This window comes from Mustela putorius, unplaced genomic scaffold (genome assembly GCF_011764305.1).
Source record: "Mustela putorius furo isolate JIRA1106 unplaced genomic scaffold, ASM1176430v1.1 tig00000145_pilon_pilon_pilon, whole genome shotgun sequence".
Taxonomy (NCBI): domain Eukaryota; kingdom Metazoa; phylum Chordata; class Mammalia; order Carnivora; family Mustelidae; genus Mustela; species Mustela putorius.
The window spans coordinates 32524567-32542910 of record NW_025421294.1 but is presented as its reverse complement, the minus strand read 5'-3'; the positions used below and the strand labels follow the sequence as shown (position 1 = coordinate 32542910).

The 18344-nt window shown below is 40.2% G+C and overlaps 1 protein-coding gene across 3 annotated transcripts in view; it reads left to right on the top strand.

Moving 5' to 3' along the window:
- Positions 1-1375: 1375 nt before the first annotated feature.
- The window catches only part of CCDC192 (coiled-coil domain containing 192), a 197715-nt gene continuing 180746 nt past the window's right edge, over positions 1376-18344 (top strand). Inside the window, exons 1-2 of one of the 3 annotated variants that reach the window (XR_001179189.2) lie at positions 1376-1877; positions 7462-7513. Coding sequence is in view for 2 of the 3 variants with exons in the window: in XM_013055554.2 (XP_012911008.2) it covers positions 1816-1877; positions 7462-7513 (114 nt within the window). In the remaining variant the exon portion in view is untranslated. The remainder of the gene's footprint in view (positions 1878-7461; positions 7514-18344) is intronic. The other 2 variants (XM_013055554.2, XM_004737430.3) reach the window with 2 other exon arrangements.

The following is an 18344-nucleotide window of genomic DNA, read 5'->3' as shown; positions in this document are numbered from 1 at the left end:
GGAGGATTAACAGTGGAAAAGTCACTTTGTTTTTCAAGGACTTTTTGAAAGTCTGTTTTTAGACCAGCCATATCTCCCCACCTCTCTTTTTGATCAGTGAGATGTAAGATAAGATTAATAACCATTATAAATAATTAGTGCTTACATCGCCTTTCACCAGCCATTATTGAGATGACCTTTTTTTCATAAGTTGTTATGAACCAGCTACATGTCAAACATCTGCACATTCCTCTAAAATCCACTAAAGCATAATTTACCCTGTGGTTTTTTTCTTGTTTTTTGTGTTTTTCTTTTTTTTTCTCTTTTCTTTCTTTCTTTTTTTTTTTTTTTAACAAGAGGAGTAAGGAAACAGAACAGAATGTTAAGAGTTGGAAGGGTGGACAGAAACAACTCAAGTAAGTCTTTTATAAATAAAAGAGCTAAGGCATAGAGAGGTGAGATGATTTTCTGAATTCCAGAGGCTACTAACTAGATATGAAGCCAATACCCAGTCTTTGTATTTCCACACCTACCTAGTTAGTGGGGACTTTTTCACTCAGAATACCAACCGCTCCACAGTTCATAACTTTTTTTAAAAAATATTTTATTTATTTATTTGACAGACAGAGATCACAAGTAGGCAGAGAGGCAGGCAAAGAGAGGGGGGAAAGCAGGCTCCCCGCTGAGCAGAGAGCTCGATGTGGGGCTTGATCCCAGGACCCTGGGATCATGACCTGAGCCGAAGGCAGAGGCTTAACCCACTAAGTCACCCAGGTGCCCCCACAGTTCATAACTTATTCATAGGTTTTGTTTTGTTTAAACCAAGGATTGGGGTGACTTAAAATCCTATTGTAGAAGTAAGTATTAATTATACCCTTTAACTGATAAGTTCCAACTATGCTCACTACTTTTACAGTCATTTGATCTAATATGCTGTATCCCTAGAAATCAATTCTGTGATAAGAAAAATTGCTGTCATTTCAACCTAAGTTATTTTGGGATAGGCTATGTGATCTGGTTTGGATGCGTCTAGGATAGAAAGAATCCAAACCCAGAAGTGATTCCCAACTGTAGACTGCAGAAGTCCTACATTCACTTCCTGCTGGGGCAGGAAGTGTGGTGCAGACAGGCTGACCTGGGACCATGAACACATCCAGGGAGAGATACAGCAACCTGCTGGAAGAAAGTGGCTAGTGTTTCTGGATAAACAAAGGCAAGAAGGAGCAGCAGTGCAGGTAATTTGTGACAGTGAAGAGAATGCCAGCTCATCGGCTACGATTTACCACCCCTGCAATCCTGCATCAGTAAAGAAGCCTTCATCAGGATGTGGCCAGGTGGAACCTTGCAGTCTCTGGATTCCAGGGAAAGACGATCATCACAAGGCTGGGCGGGGGGGTGGGGGGAGTGGGGGTGCGTGGAGCCTGGGGCAAAAACTACTGCCAGCCTGCAAACCGACCCATTTCTGTGGATGCAACCCTCTTAGACCAGCAGCATGACTGTCAGCACTGGTTCCAAAAGCAAGCAGGACATAGCTTGAGCACAAAACCACTGCTTCTGGCCCGCTTTGAATGCGTTTTCAAGAAATGATGAATCTGTGGTGGTTCTACATGAATACTCATGATTGGATCTGATTTGTGAGATGTTTTGAAGAGTTACTGTGGCTTTGTAATTGAGATTTTTTTTTCTTCCCCTTGGGAAGTAACTGTTCTTCCCACAACCATTGTGGTTGCCTAGCAACAGGGAACAGCAGACCAGTCACAGGGATTCTGAAGCTAAGGAATGGGGATAGTTGATGTCTGTCCCATGGACGGGGTACATCAGTGGGCCTGACTTGAGATGGGAGAATGTTATAGCAAGAAATCTGTGGCCCCAGGGTCTGAAACCCTGGAGAGAATCAGGTGAGTTCCCAGCTCCGCCTGTCGCAAAAAAACTCATGGGAATTTCTAGATAAAGGCGATCTTCCTCAGTGCTTCAAAGAAAACCTTTCTTTGAAGTCTGGGGGAAAACATCAGACAGACTTTTCACCTGATCCTGAAAAGTGACCCCTTTCTTTGAATGATGCTTTCATAGGGCAGGGTCTGATAGACAACAAGTATTCAATAAATATTTGTTGAATGAATAAAATGTCCCTTACTTGCTCTTCTCAAAATCACAATCACACACTTACCCCAACCATTTTATTGGCATGGGGAGGGAAGGCCGAGCCAGCCGTTTACTGGAACCACTGTAATGAAATGTCACCTTCACCATTCCCTTGCCAGGAGATACCCACAACAGAAGCTAGGTCATTACAACTCTCCTCAAATAAAAACCCAGATCATCTCTGGCGACAGACATGGATGTAAAACTCACCCCTGTAATTAACTGATCTACGGTTAATCATGGGGAAATTCACAAGTAGGCACAATACGTATTTCCCCTTCAAATGTGGACTTCGCATTTTCTTTTAAGCCTGGAATAGGAGACAGCCATATCTCCTTTGTAGAAAGAGCTAGATTGTGACAGGTGGTATCCTGTGATATGTACACTACAGCTCTGCTTAGTTAGGCTTTAAAAGTTATTTTCATTACATGAAATGTGTGGGCCTTGTTTTTATTGGCTTTTCACCTGGGGTCTATGGTCCATAGATGCTGTGGGAAAATCACAAATTCCCCAAAACTTTTTGTGAGATGTTGTTTCTGTGTGCAAAAGGTCTGTGACCTTCAAAAGATTAATAGTCTTTGGGAAGGAGAGAGTCTTTTGTCTGTTAAAGAAAATGAAATTTAGCAAATGCTCATTTTCTTTTAATTTCCCTGAACACAGCACCTAAAGAGATAATATGTCAATGTGCTGACAATCCAAGAGGTGAACATAATGTTACTGAATGAAGAGAAAATGCTCTGCGATTAACAACTTTGAAATAAATAGCCCCGTGTACAGCCAGCAGGGAAGCCAAATGAGGAGCAGGACTGTGCTCTCACTGCAAATTATCACTGGTGTTTTGGTTTCCATATGGAATCATATGGAACTGAGTATTTATGCAAGTGGAGAGCAGGGTTTTGAGCTTGGACACTGCCGAGTACATACTACCTTGGCTAACCCTTAGGTGGGTTCAGTTCAGCTCCTTCAGTTCTAAGGAGGAGCAAACTTGTCCCATGTGCCCGGTGGTCTGTCCTACTTTTTTTTCCATCCTTCTTCTCTTCTCAGGCCCTTGAGACAGATCTTCTCTACAGTTTATAGAAACCAATTGGGAATTTGCTCCTATGTTAGTCCAAGAAAAGAGGATTAGGCCTTGGATGCAATTAACCTAGGGAATAAAGGAGGCATTTTCCCAGGAAATTCTTTCCCATAAGACTTGGGTGCTCACTAGCTATATTTCCAAACCAGTTTTATTAAAATCTTTTATTCACATGGACTAAGTGGTAACTGATTACTACTCCTGTTAAAAAAAAAGGGGGGGGGGTAAAAAGTTTGAAAAACAGATATTTCACTCAGAGGAAGGAAATATTTATGTTCTTGTCACTTACAGAGAAAAAATCACTGTAAAGCTGAAATGTCCTATTAATACTCCCTGCCGATAGAAATTTAAAGGATTTTCTCAGTTTTTCCAGGAACCCTGAAGTAAAACAAAACCATTGCAATAAAAACAAGCTTCACAAATATGTTTGTTAATTCTCATTTGTTTTCTCTCAAGGTTAATAGGCTTTCTGAAGCTTTTTTCTCCTGAATTATGCTACAAACATGACTCGTACTGTGTGTATGCTGAGTAGCTATGGTTACTCTGAGGCCATGACTCATGACCTTTAAATATTATTGTCAGGCAGCCAAAGCTCCCTCACATTTAAACCAGTAGTTTTGTTTCAGGCATTATTAAAAGAAGGTGGTTTTGAATAGTTCTTTCTCTTGTACACTTGTGGCACATCTGAATATGTATATAAGGGTACTTGTACCCACAACATTCTGTATTTTTTTTTTTTTTTTTTTGCTTCATTCAGTAACTATGTATTAGTTTCTTGGACGGTATGCCATCGAATGAATAAAAAACAAACGAAGATATTCCTTGTCTGCTAGGAAGTATCACTGAGGAGTTGCAAAAACATAGGTTGACAAATAATTATTTATATGATGAAATGTGATTAGGGCTATAATAAGAGACAGATATCCATACACTACTTGTGGACACAGAGGCAAGAAACAATTTGCCCAGTAGGATCAAAGAAGCTTCAGGAAGAGGTAGAATTTGAGTCATGGTGTGAAGAATAGGTAGGAGTTTTACAAACAGAGAAGAGAGCAAGAGCATTCTTGTCAGAGGAAACAACCAAAGAAAAGGACAAACACATAGCCTGGGGCCACTGAGTAGTACAGTTTGATGAGAATATCATGTTTGTGAGAGGCACTGATAGAAGATAAAATGAGTTAGATGGGAAGAGGAGGCCCCTTATTAAGGTCCTTCAAAACCATTTGTTGTTTTGTCCAGCAACGTGATGGCAAAATTTGTTTTCCATTTTGTGATAAAGAGGTACTGTCAAGTAGAAACACCAAAATACTGGTTTTTACTGATTTGGTAGGATGAGACAAGAGCAATTACATTAGAACCCCAGCATGTCCTTCCACTGAGTGGGAATCTAATTAATTTTGTTCAATAGTCACTGATTACTTTGTGAACATTTTAAAAGGTTTTAAGGTTTTTGAAGAGTGATAGACATGCACAGTAACATGGAAATCAAATAATACGTTTGTTATGGAAAGAGTAGGATAGAAAATGATAAAAGTACTCTGGGATTTTAAAGTTAGGCTTATTGGTTGGCAGCAGAAGAACAAGACTTTGAGATTGGGGGTTTACTAAATCACCCATCTATTAATTCATTCGTTAAAAAATATTTATTGACCATCCTAGCCTGTTCAAGATGTGAAGGAAAGAGTAACAAAATAACAATAGAAAAAAATTCCCTATCTTCAAGGAGTTTGCATTTTCAGTTGGAAGGAGACATAATAAATATAATTAATAAGCAAATTCCACAGTATGCTAGAAGGTGGTAAGTACAGCAAAGAAAAATTAAGCAAGGTCATGAGGATGGATAGAGGGCAGAAAGGTCAATTTTATTTTATATTTTTAAAGATTTACTTATTTATTTGAGAGAGAGAGTGCTCAAGTCAGGGGTAGGGCTGAGGGAAGGGGAGAGGGAAAATCTCAAGCAGACTCCCTCACTGAGCATGGAGCTGGACTTGGGGCTCAACTCATGACCTTGAGCTCATGTCCTGAGTTGAAATCAAGAGTTGGATGATTAACCCACTGAGCCACCCAGGTTCCCTGAAAGATCGATTTTTAAGAAGGGTGCATATGGTAGGCCTCACTGAGAAAAGATATTTGAACAAAGACAAGAAGGGAGTGGAAAAGAGTCAAGCAGACAACTATGGAGTACATGCTCCTGGCATTAGGACTTGAGATGAAAGTCTAATGAGAAGGTTGAAGAAGAGTGAGGAAACCAGCAGGACTGATTGAGGAGAATATCAGATGAATTCAGAGAGGCAAAGGTGGAGTTGTATGGGAGGGGGAAGGAGGGAGTAGAATGGAGCCTTACAATGGATGGGAAGGGTAAATGGGTGAGACATCTTTAGGACTTCATATGCCATTATAAGGGTTTGGGCTTTTATGCTGAGTGAAATGAGATCTCTGACTGGAGGGTTTTGAGCAGAGCAGTGAAATAATTTTTATTATAGTCAATGTACTGAAAATAGAACATAGTAGGTGAAGTTGGAAGCAGAGAGCACCATTTAGGAGATTAATGCAATAACCCAGGCAAGAGCTGATGATAGTGTGAGGGTTGGACCAGGGTGTTAGCAGTGAAGATGGTGAGTTGGCCAGATACTGGATATACTGTGACTATAGAGCCAAGAGTTTCCTGTTGGATTGGATATGGATTCTGAGACAAAGAGAGAAGTCAAGGTGTCAGTCTGAGTGAGTGGAAGGAATCCGTCATCATCAACTGATATGGGGAAGATTGCAAGCAGAAGACTGGAGGTAGAAATAAGGAGTTAGGTTTGGAAATGGTGAAACTGAGATCTCGATTAGAGAGATCTCAGAGTGATCTTAGAGTGGAGATGATGATTAGAGAGATCTTAGAGTGGAGATGTCAAGAAGGCAATTGCATGAATGAATCTGGAATTCAAGGGAGAGGTCTAGAAATGCATATTTGGCAGTGACTAGCATACAGATGAATTTATTTATTTTTTTAATTTTTTAAAAAGATTTTATTTATTTATTTGACAGACAGATCACAAGCAGGCAGAGAGACAGGCAGAGAGAGAGGGAAGCAGGCTCCCCGCTGAGCAGAGAGCCCGATGTGGGACTCGATCCCAGGACCCTGAGATCATGACCTGAGCCGAAGGCAGTGGCTTAACCCACTGAGCCACCCAGGTGCCCCATTTTTTTAATTTTTAAAAAAGATTTTATTTATTTATTTGCCAGAAAGAGCGAGAGGGCACAAGCAGTGGGAATAGTAGAGGAAGAGGGAGAAGGAGGCTCCCTGCTAAGCAGGGAACTGGTACAGGGCTTGATCCCAGGACTCCAAGATCATGACCTGAGCCAAAGGCAGATGCTTACCCAACTGAGCCACCCAGGCACTCCCATCTTGATGAATTTAAAGCCATGAGGTTAGATGACATGTGACTAGAGGAGAGAGGAGGCCTTGGAGTATGCCAAAGCTGAGAGTGCAGGGAGAGAGAAAGAACCATCAAAGGACACTGAGAGGGAGCAGCAGGGGGAGGGCAGAAAGAAAACCTGGGACCTTAGGACATCCTGGAAGCCAAGTGCAGAGAGCCTGTCAAAGAGGAAGCAATGAATCATGTCAAAAGCTGTCAAGTAAAGTGAGATGTGACAAATGATCACTACAACAGTGATGTGGAGATCGCTGATGAATTAAGTGCAGTTTCTGTGGAATAGTGCTTGTGAGAGTCTGGATGCAGAGCTGCCTTAACAGAAAACAGGAGAGAATACATCCTCATTATAAAGGGGCTCAGGGTAATCAAGCAGAAAGTAAAGGGTTAAGAGGGCTCAAGATGCAATAAATAACAGCATGTTTGTAAACTACTGGAAATGATCCTAGAAAGGGAGATTGAGTGACCAAGAGTGTAGGAGACAAAGAACTCCCCACATCTGCTGTTTTGCAGGATGGTATGCTTTCTTCCACATTTTCCTTTTTCTTTTTTTAGTTGAAATAAGAGATTTTGCAGGTTTTCAGAACAGACTGTACTGTTCAGACTGCTTATTCTCAAGAGAACCTTTAAAGGCTATTTTATCTTCTTTGAGTGAAGTTTACATTCCATAGTTTTGATTTCCTTTAGAAAAGTTCAGAAATTGACATTTGGAGGAAATACTTTATAACAATTACCTTCAATGACACAGTGTAAAGATCTATTTGATGTGGAGTGTGTGTGTGTATACAACTATGTGCACACCTGAAATAAAATTTTGGAATTCTAAACTCTTTAACTTTATTTCAGCACCACGTCTACAAGTTCAGAGTCAAATATGCAACAAAGGAACAAAAAACCGGTAAGAGATAAAGTTTGCCTGAATTCTTTTTTTTTTTTTAAGCATTATAGTCAATAAAACGGAAACTTCTTTAATTAATGCTGAGACTTTCCTGATATAGTTTGCTTTCTCATTTTATTAGTAAGGATTGTAAAAATAAAGCATGGAATATCTTTTTGTCTGGTAGAATGCGGCCAAGTGGGTAGAGTGCCAACTAAGCAATATTACTGGGCCGTAGGGAAGTTAGGGGTGCTGTGGTGTGGCCCTACAGTATCACAGACATTCTGGTTACTCCAAAGTCTTTGCTTGTATGTGAGGAAATTCTGGAATTCAAACAAGGTACAGACCGGGTAAATCACATTATCTGGTTTATTTAGGCTAAGGGTGAAATCACAGTCTATTCTAGATATTTCTAGTTCATGCTCTTTCAAGGGGGATGATGGCATACTTAGTTCTGACCCTTGAGATCTTGTCTCTTCTGTGAGCTCTCTTATGCCCTCAGTGAGGTTCTTTTTACCTTGAGCCTCATCTTGTACCTATCTCGGCCTCAGAGAGCAAGTGTGAAGGCTGTTGAGAAATGTTGTGGCTGGGTGATGGGGAGATGGGAGCGCATTACACTAGTCCTCCACTTTTATGAGAGAATTTGAGAATTTCTCTTAAAGAAAAAAAAAAAAGCTGGGCGCCTGGGTGGCTCAGTTGGTTAAGCCACTGCCTTCGGCTCAGGTCATGATCCTGGAGTCCTGGGCTCGAGTCCCGCATCGGGCTCCCTGCTTGGCAGGGAGTCTGCTTCTCCCTCTGACCCTCCCCCTTCTCATACTCTCTCTCTCTCTCAAATAAATAAATAAAATCTTTAAAAAAAGAAAAAAGAAGCTATCTTTACACTCCTGATTCAGTTTTAGTAAGGATCCCCTAGACTCCACTATAGACATTTCTGGAACAACACTTTCAGCTCTAATGGAACTACTCCCTGTAGCAGTGTGGTATGGAACAAAGATCACAGGACTAGGAATCAGGCCCAAGTGTCTCACCTCCGAGCTATGTGACCATAACCAAGTCATTTAAGCTCTCAGGGTCTTGTATGTCACCCATAAAATCAGGATGATGAACTTCTACTTTGAATATGATGTTTGGGTTGTGGAAATGGTTGGTGTACCTACCGGTGCACTGAAGTATAGTTATTTGGAATCAATAGCATTCCAATGGGCTCCCCTGTGGGCTGGGGGGACTTTGCTCTTGGATTTCTTGATTTCTTTCTGGATTCAGCAGCTCTGCCCTACCACTCCTATCCCATCTCAGCATCACCAGCTAAGAACCACTGATCTAGTGAAGTGCTTATCCAGAAGCCCATTCTTGTCCTTATTTTTTCAAAAACATTAACATCTCTTTTCTGAGTTACGTTCACTTATCCTGACCCAGACAGACTGGTTGTATCTCTGAAATCCATACTTATTTTCAGGAGGAGGGTTTTGTTAAAGAAATGGACATCAAGGGAGGCCAGCTAAGACTAGTAGAACATGGATTTTATTAAAAATCTACTTACTGGGGGCACCTGGGTGGCTCAGTTGGTTGAGCAGCTGCCTTCAGCTCAGGTCATGATCCCAGGGCCCTGGGATCGAGTCCCACATTGGGCTCCTTGCTGGGCGGGGAGCCTGTTTCTCCCTCTGCCTCTGCCTGCCATTCTGTCTGCTTGTGCTCGCTCTCTCTCCCTCTCTCTCTCTGACAAATAAATAAATAGATAATATTTTAAAAAAAAAAAAAAAAAAAAAAAAAAATCTACTTACTAACCGTAGTGATCCTTTAATCCTACATTGCCTTTTTTTTTCAGTTGGCAAAAAAAAAAAAAAAAAGCCTAATAATGAAGATTTTTAATACATATGTTGGAGCTGTTTATAATTCTGTTGTCCACAGAGAAAGTATTACTCACCAGTACCATATGAAACCATTTTGTTTCTCCTCTTGGAACCCTTGGATTAGCAGTGAAATTGCAGTTTTGGAAATTTACAGACTTCAGCTCACCAATTCCATTTACTGCCTTTCCCTCTAACAATGCTAATCAATTAGCACCCTAGAGATAACCCTCTGGTTGGCTGCCTATGACAAGGCAAAGGACAAGGTGCCAATTACCACATGTAAGATTTCTGCCCAGGGCTCCCAATTAGCTTCCTGGAGTTCAGAATCTAATGCTTTCAATTTACATTTAATACAGTTGGGAGCCCTGGGGCTGCACGTAGCTGGTTCTACAGTGTTTTTACATTTCCAAAAGAATACATTTAGCTGGAGGAGGTTAGAATTAGAGATCTCAAGGCCATAAGACATCCACAGTTAGTGCTGTCTGCTCATCCCACAATGCCTTTCAAGTCTTGCAACTCTTAGAATGGTCGCTCAGCAGAGCCTCATTCTGCTGTGTACCAGGCAATACACACTAGCTTGCAGGTGGATCCCAGATGCCTCTTTTAAACAGTGACAGTTTGCTTGCACCCAAGACATTGACACTGAAGGATGAAATCTGTTGAATTCTGTGAGGATGTCTGCACCACCCACATATAGAAACAAGCTCCTCCCATCTGGATATCTGGATGCGGTAGTTCCCTATTTTGTCTTTACTATACTCTTCTTTGAACACTACTTTAATTTTTAGACTCTCCTGGTAAACTACATTCTTAGAGGGAGAACTGGCCTTTCTTTGTTTATCTCTATGTCCACGGGACAGTCTGTGAGAGCAAAACAGCACTCAGTCATCATTGTCTGAAACAGAACAAATGGACCGAGCACGAGGTATAGTCCTCAGTCATCAACAGAGGCCGTCCCGCTGATTCCCTACAGCAGCAGAGCGTGGTGGGTTTCAGAATCATCACTCGCTGACTGACACTTTCCTTTTCATTATTACCACATTAGAAATTAAGAAATTGAGATTCGGGGAGGAGGGGAATGATTTCAGCTGTTGAGTGACCAAGGAATATGTGTGTACCCGATAGGAGGAACATCCCAGCATAATGAGGTGTTAGTTTTTTTTTTTTTTTTTTAGATCCACAACTCAGGGGCCAGGTTGTCCCTGTTTATCTGCACCCTATTCTTCTGGGCCTGTTGGAGGATGCGGATGTTATTTAAACTGTTGCCTTTGCTGCATTTTAATATGTTCTGACAGAGAGCAGCTAGTACATATAAATCATCTCATTCAAAGCTGTTTAGGAAATAAAAATTCTATTGCAAGGAGGCTTGACCTGAACCGGATACCTGGCTCAGGATTTCTCCCTCTGAACTATTCCTGCCAACTGTGACACACGGAGATGAATTATGTAAAACACATGATGTCACTGGTTATGTGACATCCTCCAAAAGTGAGGATGTGGGCCTGAATTCATCAATGCTAGAATATGTATGAAGTAGTTCGCCCATTGTGCAAAACTAAGCTTATTATAAAATCTCACAAACCCTTTAGCTTCCAAGTTGCAATTTAGTGATGACTTCATTAAAGAATCATCTTAGGTGCCAAAAAAAAATGAAAGCACCTTTTTTTTTTTAAAAGATTTTATTTATTTATTTGACAGAGATCACAAGCAGGCCGAGAGGCAGGCAGAGAGAGAGGAGGAAGCAGGCCCCCCGCTGAGCAGAGAGCCCGATGTGGGGCTCGATCCCAGGACTCTGAGATCATGACCTGAGCCAAAGGCAGCGGCTTAACCCACTGAGCCACCCAGGCGCCCCTGAAAGCACCTTTTTAAAAATTTTTGTGAGGTCAAATTCATAGCATACAACATAGAAAGACAGCTCTCCAAAATGACCTTTTGGAGTAGCTGAAAGGTTTTTGCATTTGATAAACTGGGCAAGGCAAGCAATGCCTTAAATTGTGTGAAATTGTATAAAATCTGTTCTTTTAATACTTGGTATGATATAGCATTATGTTTGTAGGAAGCAGGTATTTCATCGCATTCTCGTATTTCTAAATTTTAATGTTCTAAAATGGCTTTCAGAATATTCTTCCCATTAAGGACCAAACTTTCAAATCATTTGTTAATATATCACTGGTGTTTTAAAGGACCATTTCAAATGATTTAAAGGAAATATTCCTATTTATTCTTAGAATGAGATCAATATAGAACTCTATTTCTATGTATATTTAAACAAAGATTTGTATCTATTCTAGAAAATTGGAGATAAATATAAATATAAATATATATATATTTTTCCCACTTTAATTCATGTGAAATGATGTCACAGAATTTTCTGTTTTGGATTTCTTTCTTTCCTCTGTTCTTTCTCCTCCTCTTTTTTTCTCTCTTCCTTTCCTTCCTGTCCTCCCTTCTTTCCTCCTTTCCTTCCTTCCTTACTCTTTCTCCTTTCCTCCCTCCGACCTTCCCTCCTTCTCTTCCTCCCTTCCTTCTGTCTCTCTTTTACTGAAGTAAACTTGACTTTTGACATATGTACAAACCAGTCAAGAGAAGGAAACTATGGGGGCGCCTGGGTGGCTCAGTGGTTTAAGCCTCTGCCTTCGGCTCAGGTCATGATCTCAGGGTCCTGGGATCGAGCCCCAGGTCTGGCTCTCTGCTCAGCAGGAAGCCTGCTTCCTCCTCTCTCTGCCTGCTTCTCTGCCTACTTGTGATCGCTCTCTCTCTGTGAAATAAATAAATAAAATCTTAAAAAAAAAAGAGAGAGAGAGAGAGAAGGAAACTATCCATCACCCCCAGGAGTTTCTCATACTCATCTCTCTCACCCACTTCTCCTTACCTGCCTATAGATCATTCTCAAAGAAGCATTGGTTTGTTTTGTGTCACTGTATATTATTTTATGTTTCCTTGAGCTTTACATAAATGGAGGTACACAGTACATACCCCCTTTACTGGCTTCTTCCACTTGGCCAAACTATTTTGAGCTTCATCTATGTTGTAGTGTGTGTCAATAATTCATTTTTATTGAATAGTATCCCACTGTATTGAATGTATGTTTGTTTATTCCTTCACCTGTTGGCTGACATTTAGGTTATTTCCGGTGTTTGAATCTTACAAATAAAGTTGCTATAAACATTCCTATACAGGTGTTTGTGTGGACATATGCTTTCTTTTCTCTTGGGTGAATACCTAAGAGTGAAGTGCTTGAATCATATGGTAGATATACTTTTAATTTTCTTGAAAACCATCAAACTGGTTTTCAAAGTGGTGGTATCATTTTACTATTTCCACCAGCATGTCAAGAGTTTCAGTTTATCCACATTCTCTCCAAGCCTGGTTAGGGTCAGCCTTTTAAGTTCCAGCCATTCTGATAGATGTAGCCCTATCCCGGGGTGGCTTGCATTGGCATCTCCTTAATAGCTAATGATGTCGAGCGCTTTTTCTTGTATTTCTTTGCCATCCTTATGCCTTATTTGGTGAAGTATATATTGAAACCTTTTGTCCCTTTCTTGTCATTTATTATTGGGTTAAAGTTCTTTATGTATTCTAGACACAAGTAATTTTTCAGATTATGTGTTTTGCAGTTACTTCCTCCAGTCTCTGGTTACTCTTCTCATTCTCTTAACAGTGTCTTTAGAAGGGCAGAAATTATTAATTTTTATGAAGTTTAATTTATCACTTTGTACTTTCATTTATCAGGCATTTGGTATCTGATCTAGGAAATCTTTGCCCAAGGTCACAAGTACTTTCTCTTGTTTTCCTCCAGAAGTCTTCTAGTTTTAGGTTTTACATTTAGATCAATTGATTGATTTTGAGTTCATTGTGCTTGATGATGACTCAAACCCGAGTCTCTCTCTAGGAATTTCCCTCAGCTGAAAGAGCTCTGATGCTCCAGGGTCATCCCTCTTCATGGGATCATCTTGTATCCAATGACTGGTTGGCCAGTCTCTTTCCTTAGACTGAAGACAAGACCAGGTCTCTTTCCTTAGAGGGCAATTCTGAAAGGCAGACCTGCTTCACAACCCCCACAGAATTGCTGAGGCTGCTATTGCATTTCTGCTTCCCCTTCCTTTACAGGTGTCACTCCCAAGAGCCACCTCCAGTAATCTGCTCCCCAGGGTCCCTAACCTAATAAAATCACAAAATCAAAATAGGTCTAACCTAATGCATAAGGTTTTGCAAATGGAAATTCATAGGAAATGCAAAACAGCCACTGTGCTGTCACTTAGGGCAAGACAAAAGCTGTCATTGTCATTTCGATAGCCCTTCAGAGAAATATTCCTTCATAGAAAAGATTTAATGAATATACGTTTGCAGAATTTAAGGAAGCAAAATACTTAATAATGTATGATAATATCCATTTATTTGATATAAAAAATGGATTTTCTCCCCATAAAAGAATACAAATAGTATAGAAATTGGGTCTTTATTTCTGGGGATAACTGCTAGTTATCTAGATAATATCTAATATTACTCTCTCTGGAAGAGTAATGTTATCTTCCTAGAGGCTGGGATGTGACATAACATATCTGGTGCAGTTTTTACCCATCATTCAACCTGTCATACAGTTTCTTTCATGTTGAGATTTTGTAATAATTGAAGGCCTGATTCATACCATCTTCTCCTGTCCTCATCCCCACTCTGTCCCTGTACAATCATCTCAAGCTCATCTAACCTAAACTATACAGCTTAAATGCTATACACAAGCAACTTCAACAGAGATTTCAGATCCGTAGTGTGTCATGTGGTGGCAGTGATGCTAGACTTAGTCAGTGAGAAAGATATTTATTCCTTTGGTTATTATCAAGAAAGACCAAATCTTCTGTTCATTTCAATTTAATTTGCTTGTCATTAAAATTTTTGCAGGCTCTCAGTTACAGGTGGCAAATGGCTTAATATTTTATTTAGCAGAAGAATTTATTTCTTCTTTACAACATCCATCCAAGGTGTGATGGAGAGGGGCTCTATTCATCATAGCTACTAAGAGACCCTCTGAATGGAAACATCACCTAGGAATGCACTTCTGCAGTCCTCGCAGGTTGCAAATGAAGGAGGCATAAGCTGGAAGTTAAATGCACCACTTCTCCTATTTTATTAGTCAAAGAAGTCACGTGGCTTAAAACAGCTTCAGAAGCTGGGGAGGTGAAATCATATCATGAGCCTTGGAGAATTTTCAGAAATATGTTGATGGACAAAAAATACAGCAATATAAAACTACTTAAAAAAAAAAAAAAGAGGGGCGCCTGGGTGGCTCAGTGGGTTAAGCCACTGCCTTCGGCTCAGGTCATGATCTCAGGGTCCTGGGATCGAGTCCTGCATCGGGCTCTCTGCTCAGCAGGGAGCCTGCTTCCTTCTCTCTCTCTCTGCCTGCCTCTCAGGGTACTTGTAATTTCTCTCTGTCAAATAAATAAATAAAATCTTTAAAAAAAAAAAAAAGAATCCAATCTAAGGAAAAGAAAAAGAAATGCTATAGATAGATAAAAGAGAAAACATTAGTTCTGGAATTTCTCATTTTAATAATAAGTTCTTTTAACTTGAGAACATAGGCCATAAGAAAGATCTTAGCAGTTCAAGATGAGGTTGGCCAAAGCACTGGGAAGAGTTCTTTAGAAAATGATCCTTCACAAGCAATTGGGCCAGATGACCTATTTCGTTTTAATTCTATGATACAGTACATGTTTAAGAAACAAAAGGTCCTGTTTTCACATGCAAATGTTTTCCCTTTTTTTTTTTTTTTTAAATGTCAACAGGCAAAGAAATTTAAAAAACATGTGGCACTGAAACAGATTGTTTACAGATAGGATGTTTTTCAGAATTTCCCCAAGAGGCATCAGTGGCTGAAGCATTTGAGTATCTGCAAATTTGTTTCATCAAATGCCCATGACATTTTTTTCTCCATTTGGCTCTTTCAAATGGCAAAGAGTTTCAAACAACGGGCACTCTTTGGGGAAAGCATGCCAATTTGTGCTGTGTAGTGCTGACACATTTTATTTTCTGTGAGGGCGGAAATGTTGAGAAGTCTGTATGTATAGAAGGAAGGAAGTTGTGAAATACAAAAATGGGGTAGAAGTTAAATGTATACATATTTAAATAGATAAAATTTAAGTACATATTTAATTTACTTCCAGGGCTACTTTGATTTAGTATTCCGAATAAACCTAATTTTCATGTAAAATTTTCTCAGTGTCTCAAATCTGAAGGTTTAGATCAGAGGAAGACATGGCAAGGGGGAAGTGTGTTTTCAGACCATCTAATCCATCAGTCTGACTCTGAGAGCACTCTTCAATTGCTGTGGTCTAAAGAAAAATAAAAAACTTCAAAATTTCCCTGAAAAAGAATATCCTCCCAAAGGGCTAGGACAGTTACTCAATGGAGCCTTTCCCAAAGGAGTGTCTCCTTGAGACTGGAAGAGTGACCCCTGAGGGAGAAACACAAGGATGCAGGCTCTCAGGGATTAAGCTTGGCCTCTGGCTGCCCTCTGTCTCATTAGGCAGATAGAATAACATCGGCTTAATTTGTTTTGATAGTTTTGTCAAACTGAAATTTGCTGCTGGGAATAATAGCCCAGGTCGTTGTGTCAATAGCTGAGCTGTTTGTGTTAGATCAAGTATCACAGTCAATTAGTTATTTCAAAATATGGCTAATAATCTGTACTCAATGAAGTTCAGATAAATCGAATGTTTCTCCAAGTTTTGATTAGAGTTTGTTTCTTCACAAAGTTGATTCTCTCCTCGGACAGATTTATGCATTAATAGAAAGGATGAGAAGCTAATTTAGTCTCTGACTATTTCAACCTATTTATGAGGCATTTATATACATTCAAAATAAGTAATAGAAAATATTTGTACCATCTATTACAAATAATATCCCTAATGTGTTATCGTCTCATATAAACCAGTGAGGAAAAAAATCAGTCCTTAAAAAAGAAAATGGACAAAGGACACAAATCACAATTTACAGAAGTCTTGGGACATACAGATATCTAGTAAGATGTCCAAATTTGCAAATATCATATAATACATCCAAATAATAGAAGGCAAATATACTAAAATTTTTTAAATTTATTTATCATATTTACTTGTTAGTGTGACAGATATAAAAAGCATTCAGAATGAGGGGCAATATAGTAATGGCAATATAGTAATACTCTGAACTCACCTCTTCCCACAGACACACCCAATCTATAGCTACATATGGATCATTTCCCTCTGAAAAGATCTGAACACTAGATGAACTACTTTTTAAAGCAAAGTATCAAAAGAACCAAAAGATATGGGTAGGAGAGGCAGAAACATAGTCTCATAAGCCTATCACCAATTACCACAAACACAATAGGGAAGAATCTCATCAGACAGGCATGTCTCCTAGAGGAGCAAGGTATTGGGACTCTGCACTGGGCACCCCAGCTCCTGGTATCTGCACTGGAAAGATGGGCTGCCAGTATACCCAGCTTGGGAAATCAACAGGGCAGATGTCCAAGAATCCCAAAGTGCCAGAAAAAACTAAAATTTCCCCTTTTGGGGGACTCACATGTGGTCTCATCCCAAGACCTAATGAAAACATAGCTTGAAAAGTACCTAGAGTATATGTGAAGGAGATTTATTTAATGATCTTGAGGCATTGGCTGGGGGGTGGGGGTGGGTAGGGGATATCTGAGACACTACTCAGAGATAGAGGTATTGAGGAACACCATTGTTGCACTTTCCACATAGCCTGCTAGGGCAAGTGAATGAGCTCAAATCCTGTACCCTCCTATGCCTTGGTGGTACAGCCAACGGTGAGCAGTTGGGACATTTGCTGAGGCAGGACAGCACAGCTGGTTGCAGTCTCCCTAGATCCCTGGCTCCAGCCAGGTGAGTGCAAACAGTTGTGTCATTCTCCTATGCCTAGCCTAACACCAGGATGCTCTCACAGACAGGGCACTCCTTTGCTGCACTACTAAAGCCTACTGTATACAATCAAACCATTTTCCCACCACCTTTCTGAAGTCCTTTCTGCCACACTCTCTAGCAGGCTTACTAAAGCCAGAGTATGCATGCAGTTCACACAGGGGAAACTCCTTGATGACCTGGTGGTCTTCAGGATGAATGATCCAGAGTTTCACAGGACCACAGCAACCAGAAAGAGAGTTCTTATCAGGCACCACTCTGAGGGCACTGTATAGACAGCGGGTTGAAACATACCCCAAGTCTTTCTTGAAAAATGTTTATTTTCTTAGTCTGGAACTTCGGTCTGACAAAGAGGCTTCAGGTTGGCCACACACCTAGGGCTAAGGAAGTGAATCCAGGGAATGCAAGTAGGGAGATATAATCCTTGTGTACCACTTGGCCTCAGTAAGACTCAAAACACTACTCAGAAAGGGACTTACACACTTGTCTGGAGCCCTGATTTTCGCAACCCTTATCCAGGGAACACCGTTAGATCTCCTGGTCTGGAAGTCAGCAGAGTTTACAACTTTAGTCCCACAGAATTGTGTATATTGGCACACTTTAAAAGCTGAATGCTGGAGTCTGAATTCCAATCAACCTGAAACTAGGTACTAAATAAGATTCCTTCCCTTGGATGACTGATAAGTTTTCACACACACACACCTAACAATGGGGGCATATCAAGAATAAGTCAGGCAGTTAAAACAATTACAGAAGTTCGAGAGACAACTGAGAGCTGGGCAAGTTGAAAGAGAAGGATTATTACCTTCACAAGGTCACTCTTTCAAGACAGAGAAAGATAGCTGTTCTGCCTAATACATAGCAACAAACACAAACTGTCGAGCAAAATGAGGGAATAGGGAAATATATTCCAAACAAAAGAAAAAGACCTTAGTGATATGAAGATCAGTAACCCTCCTGATAAAGAATTCAAAACAATGGTCATAAAGATGCTCACTGAACTCAGGAAAAGAACGGCTGAATGCAATGAGAACTTCAACAAAGAAAGAGAAAAACTAAAGTACCAAATAGAAGTCATAG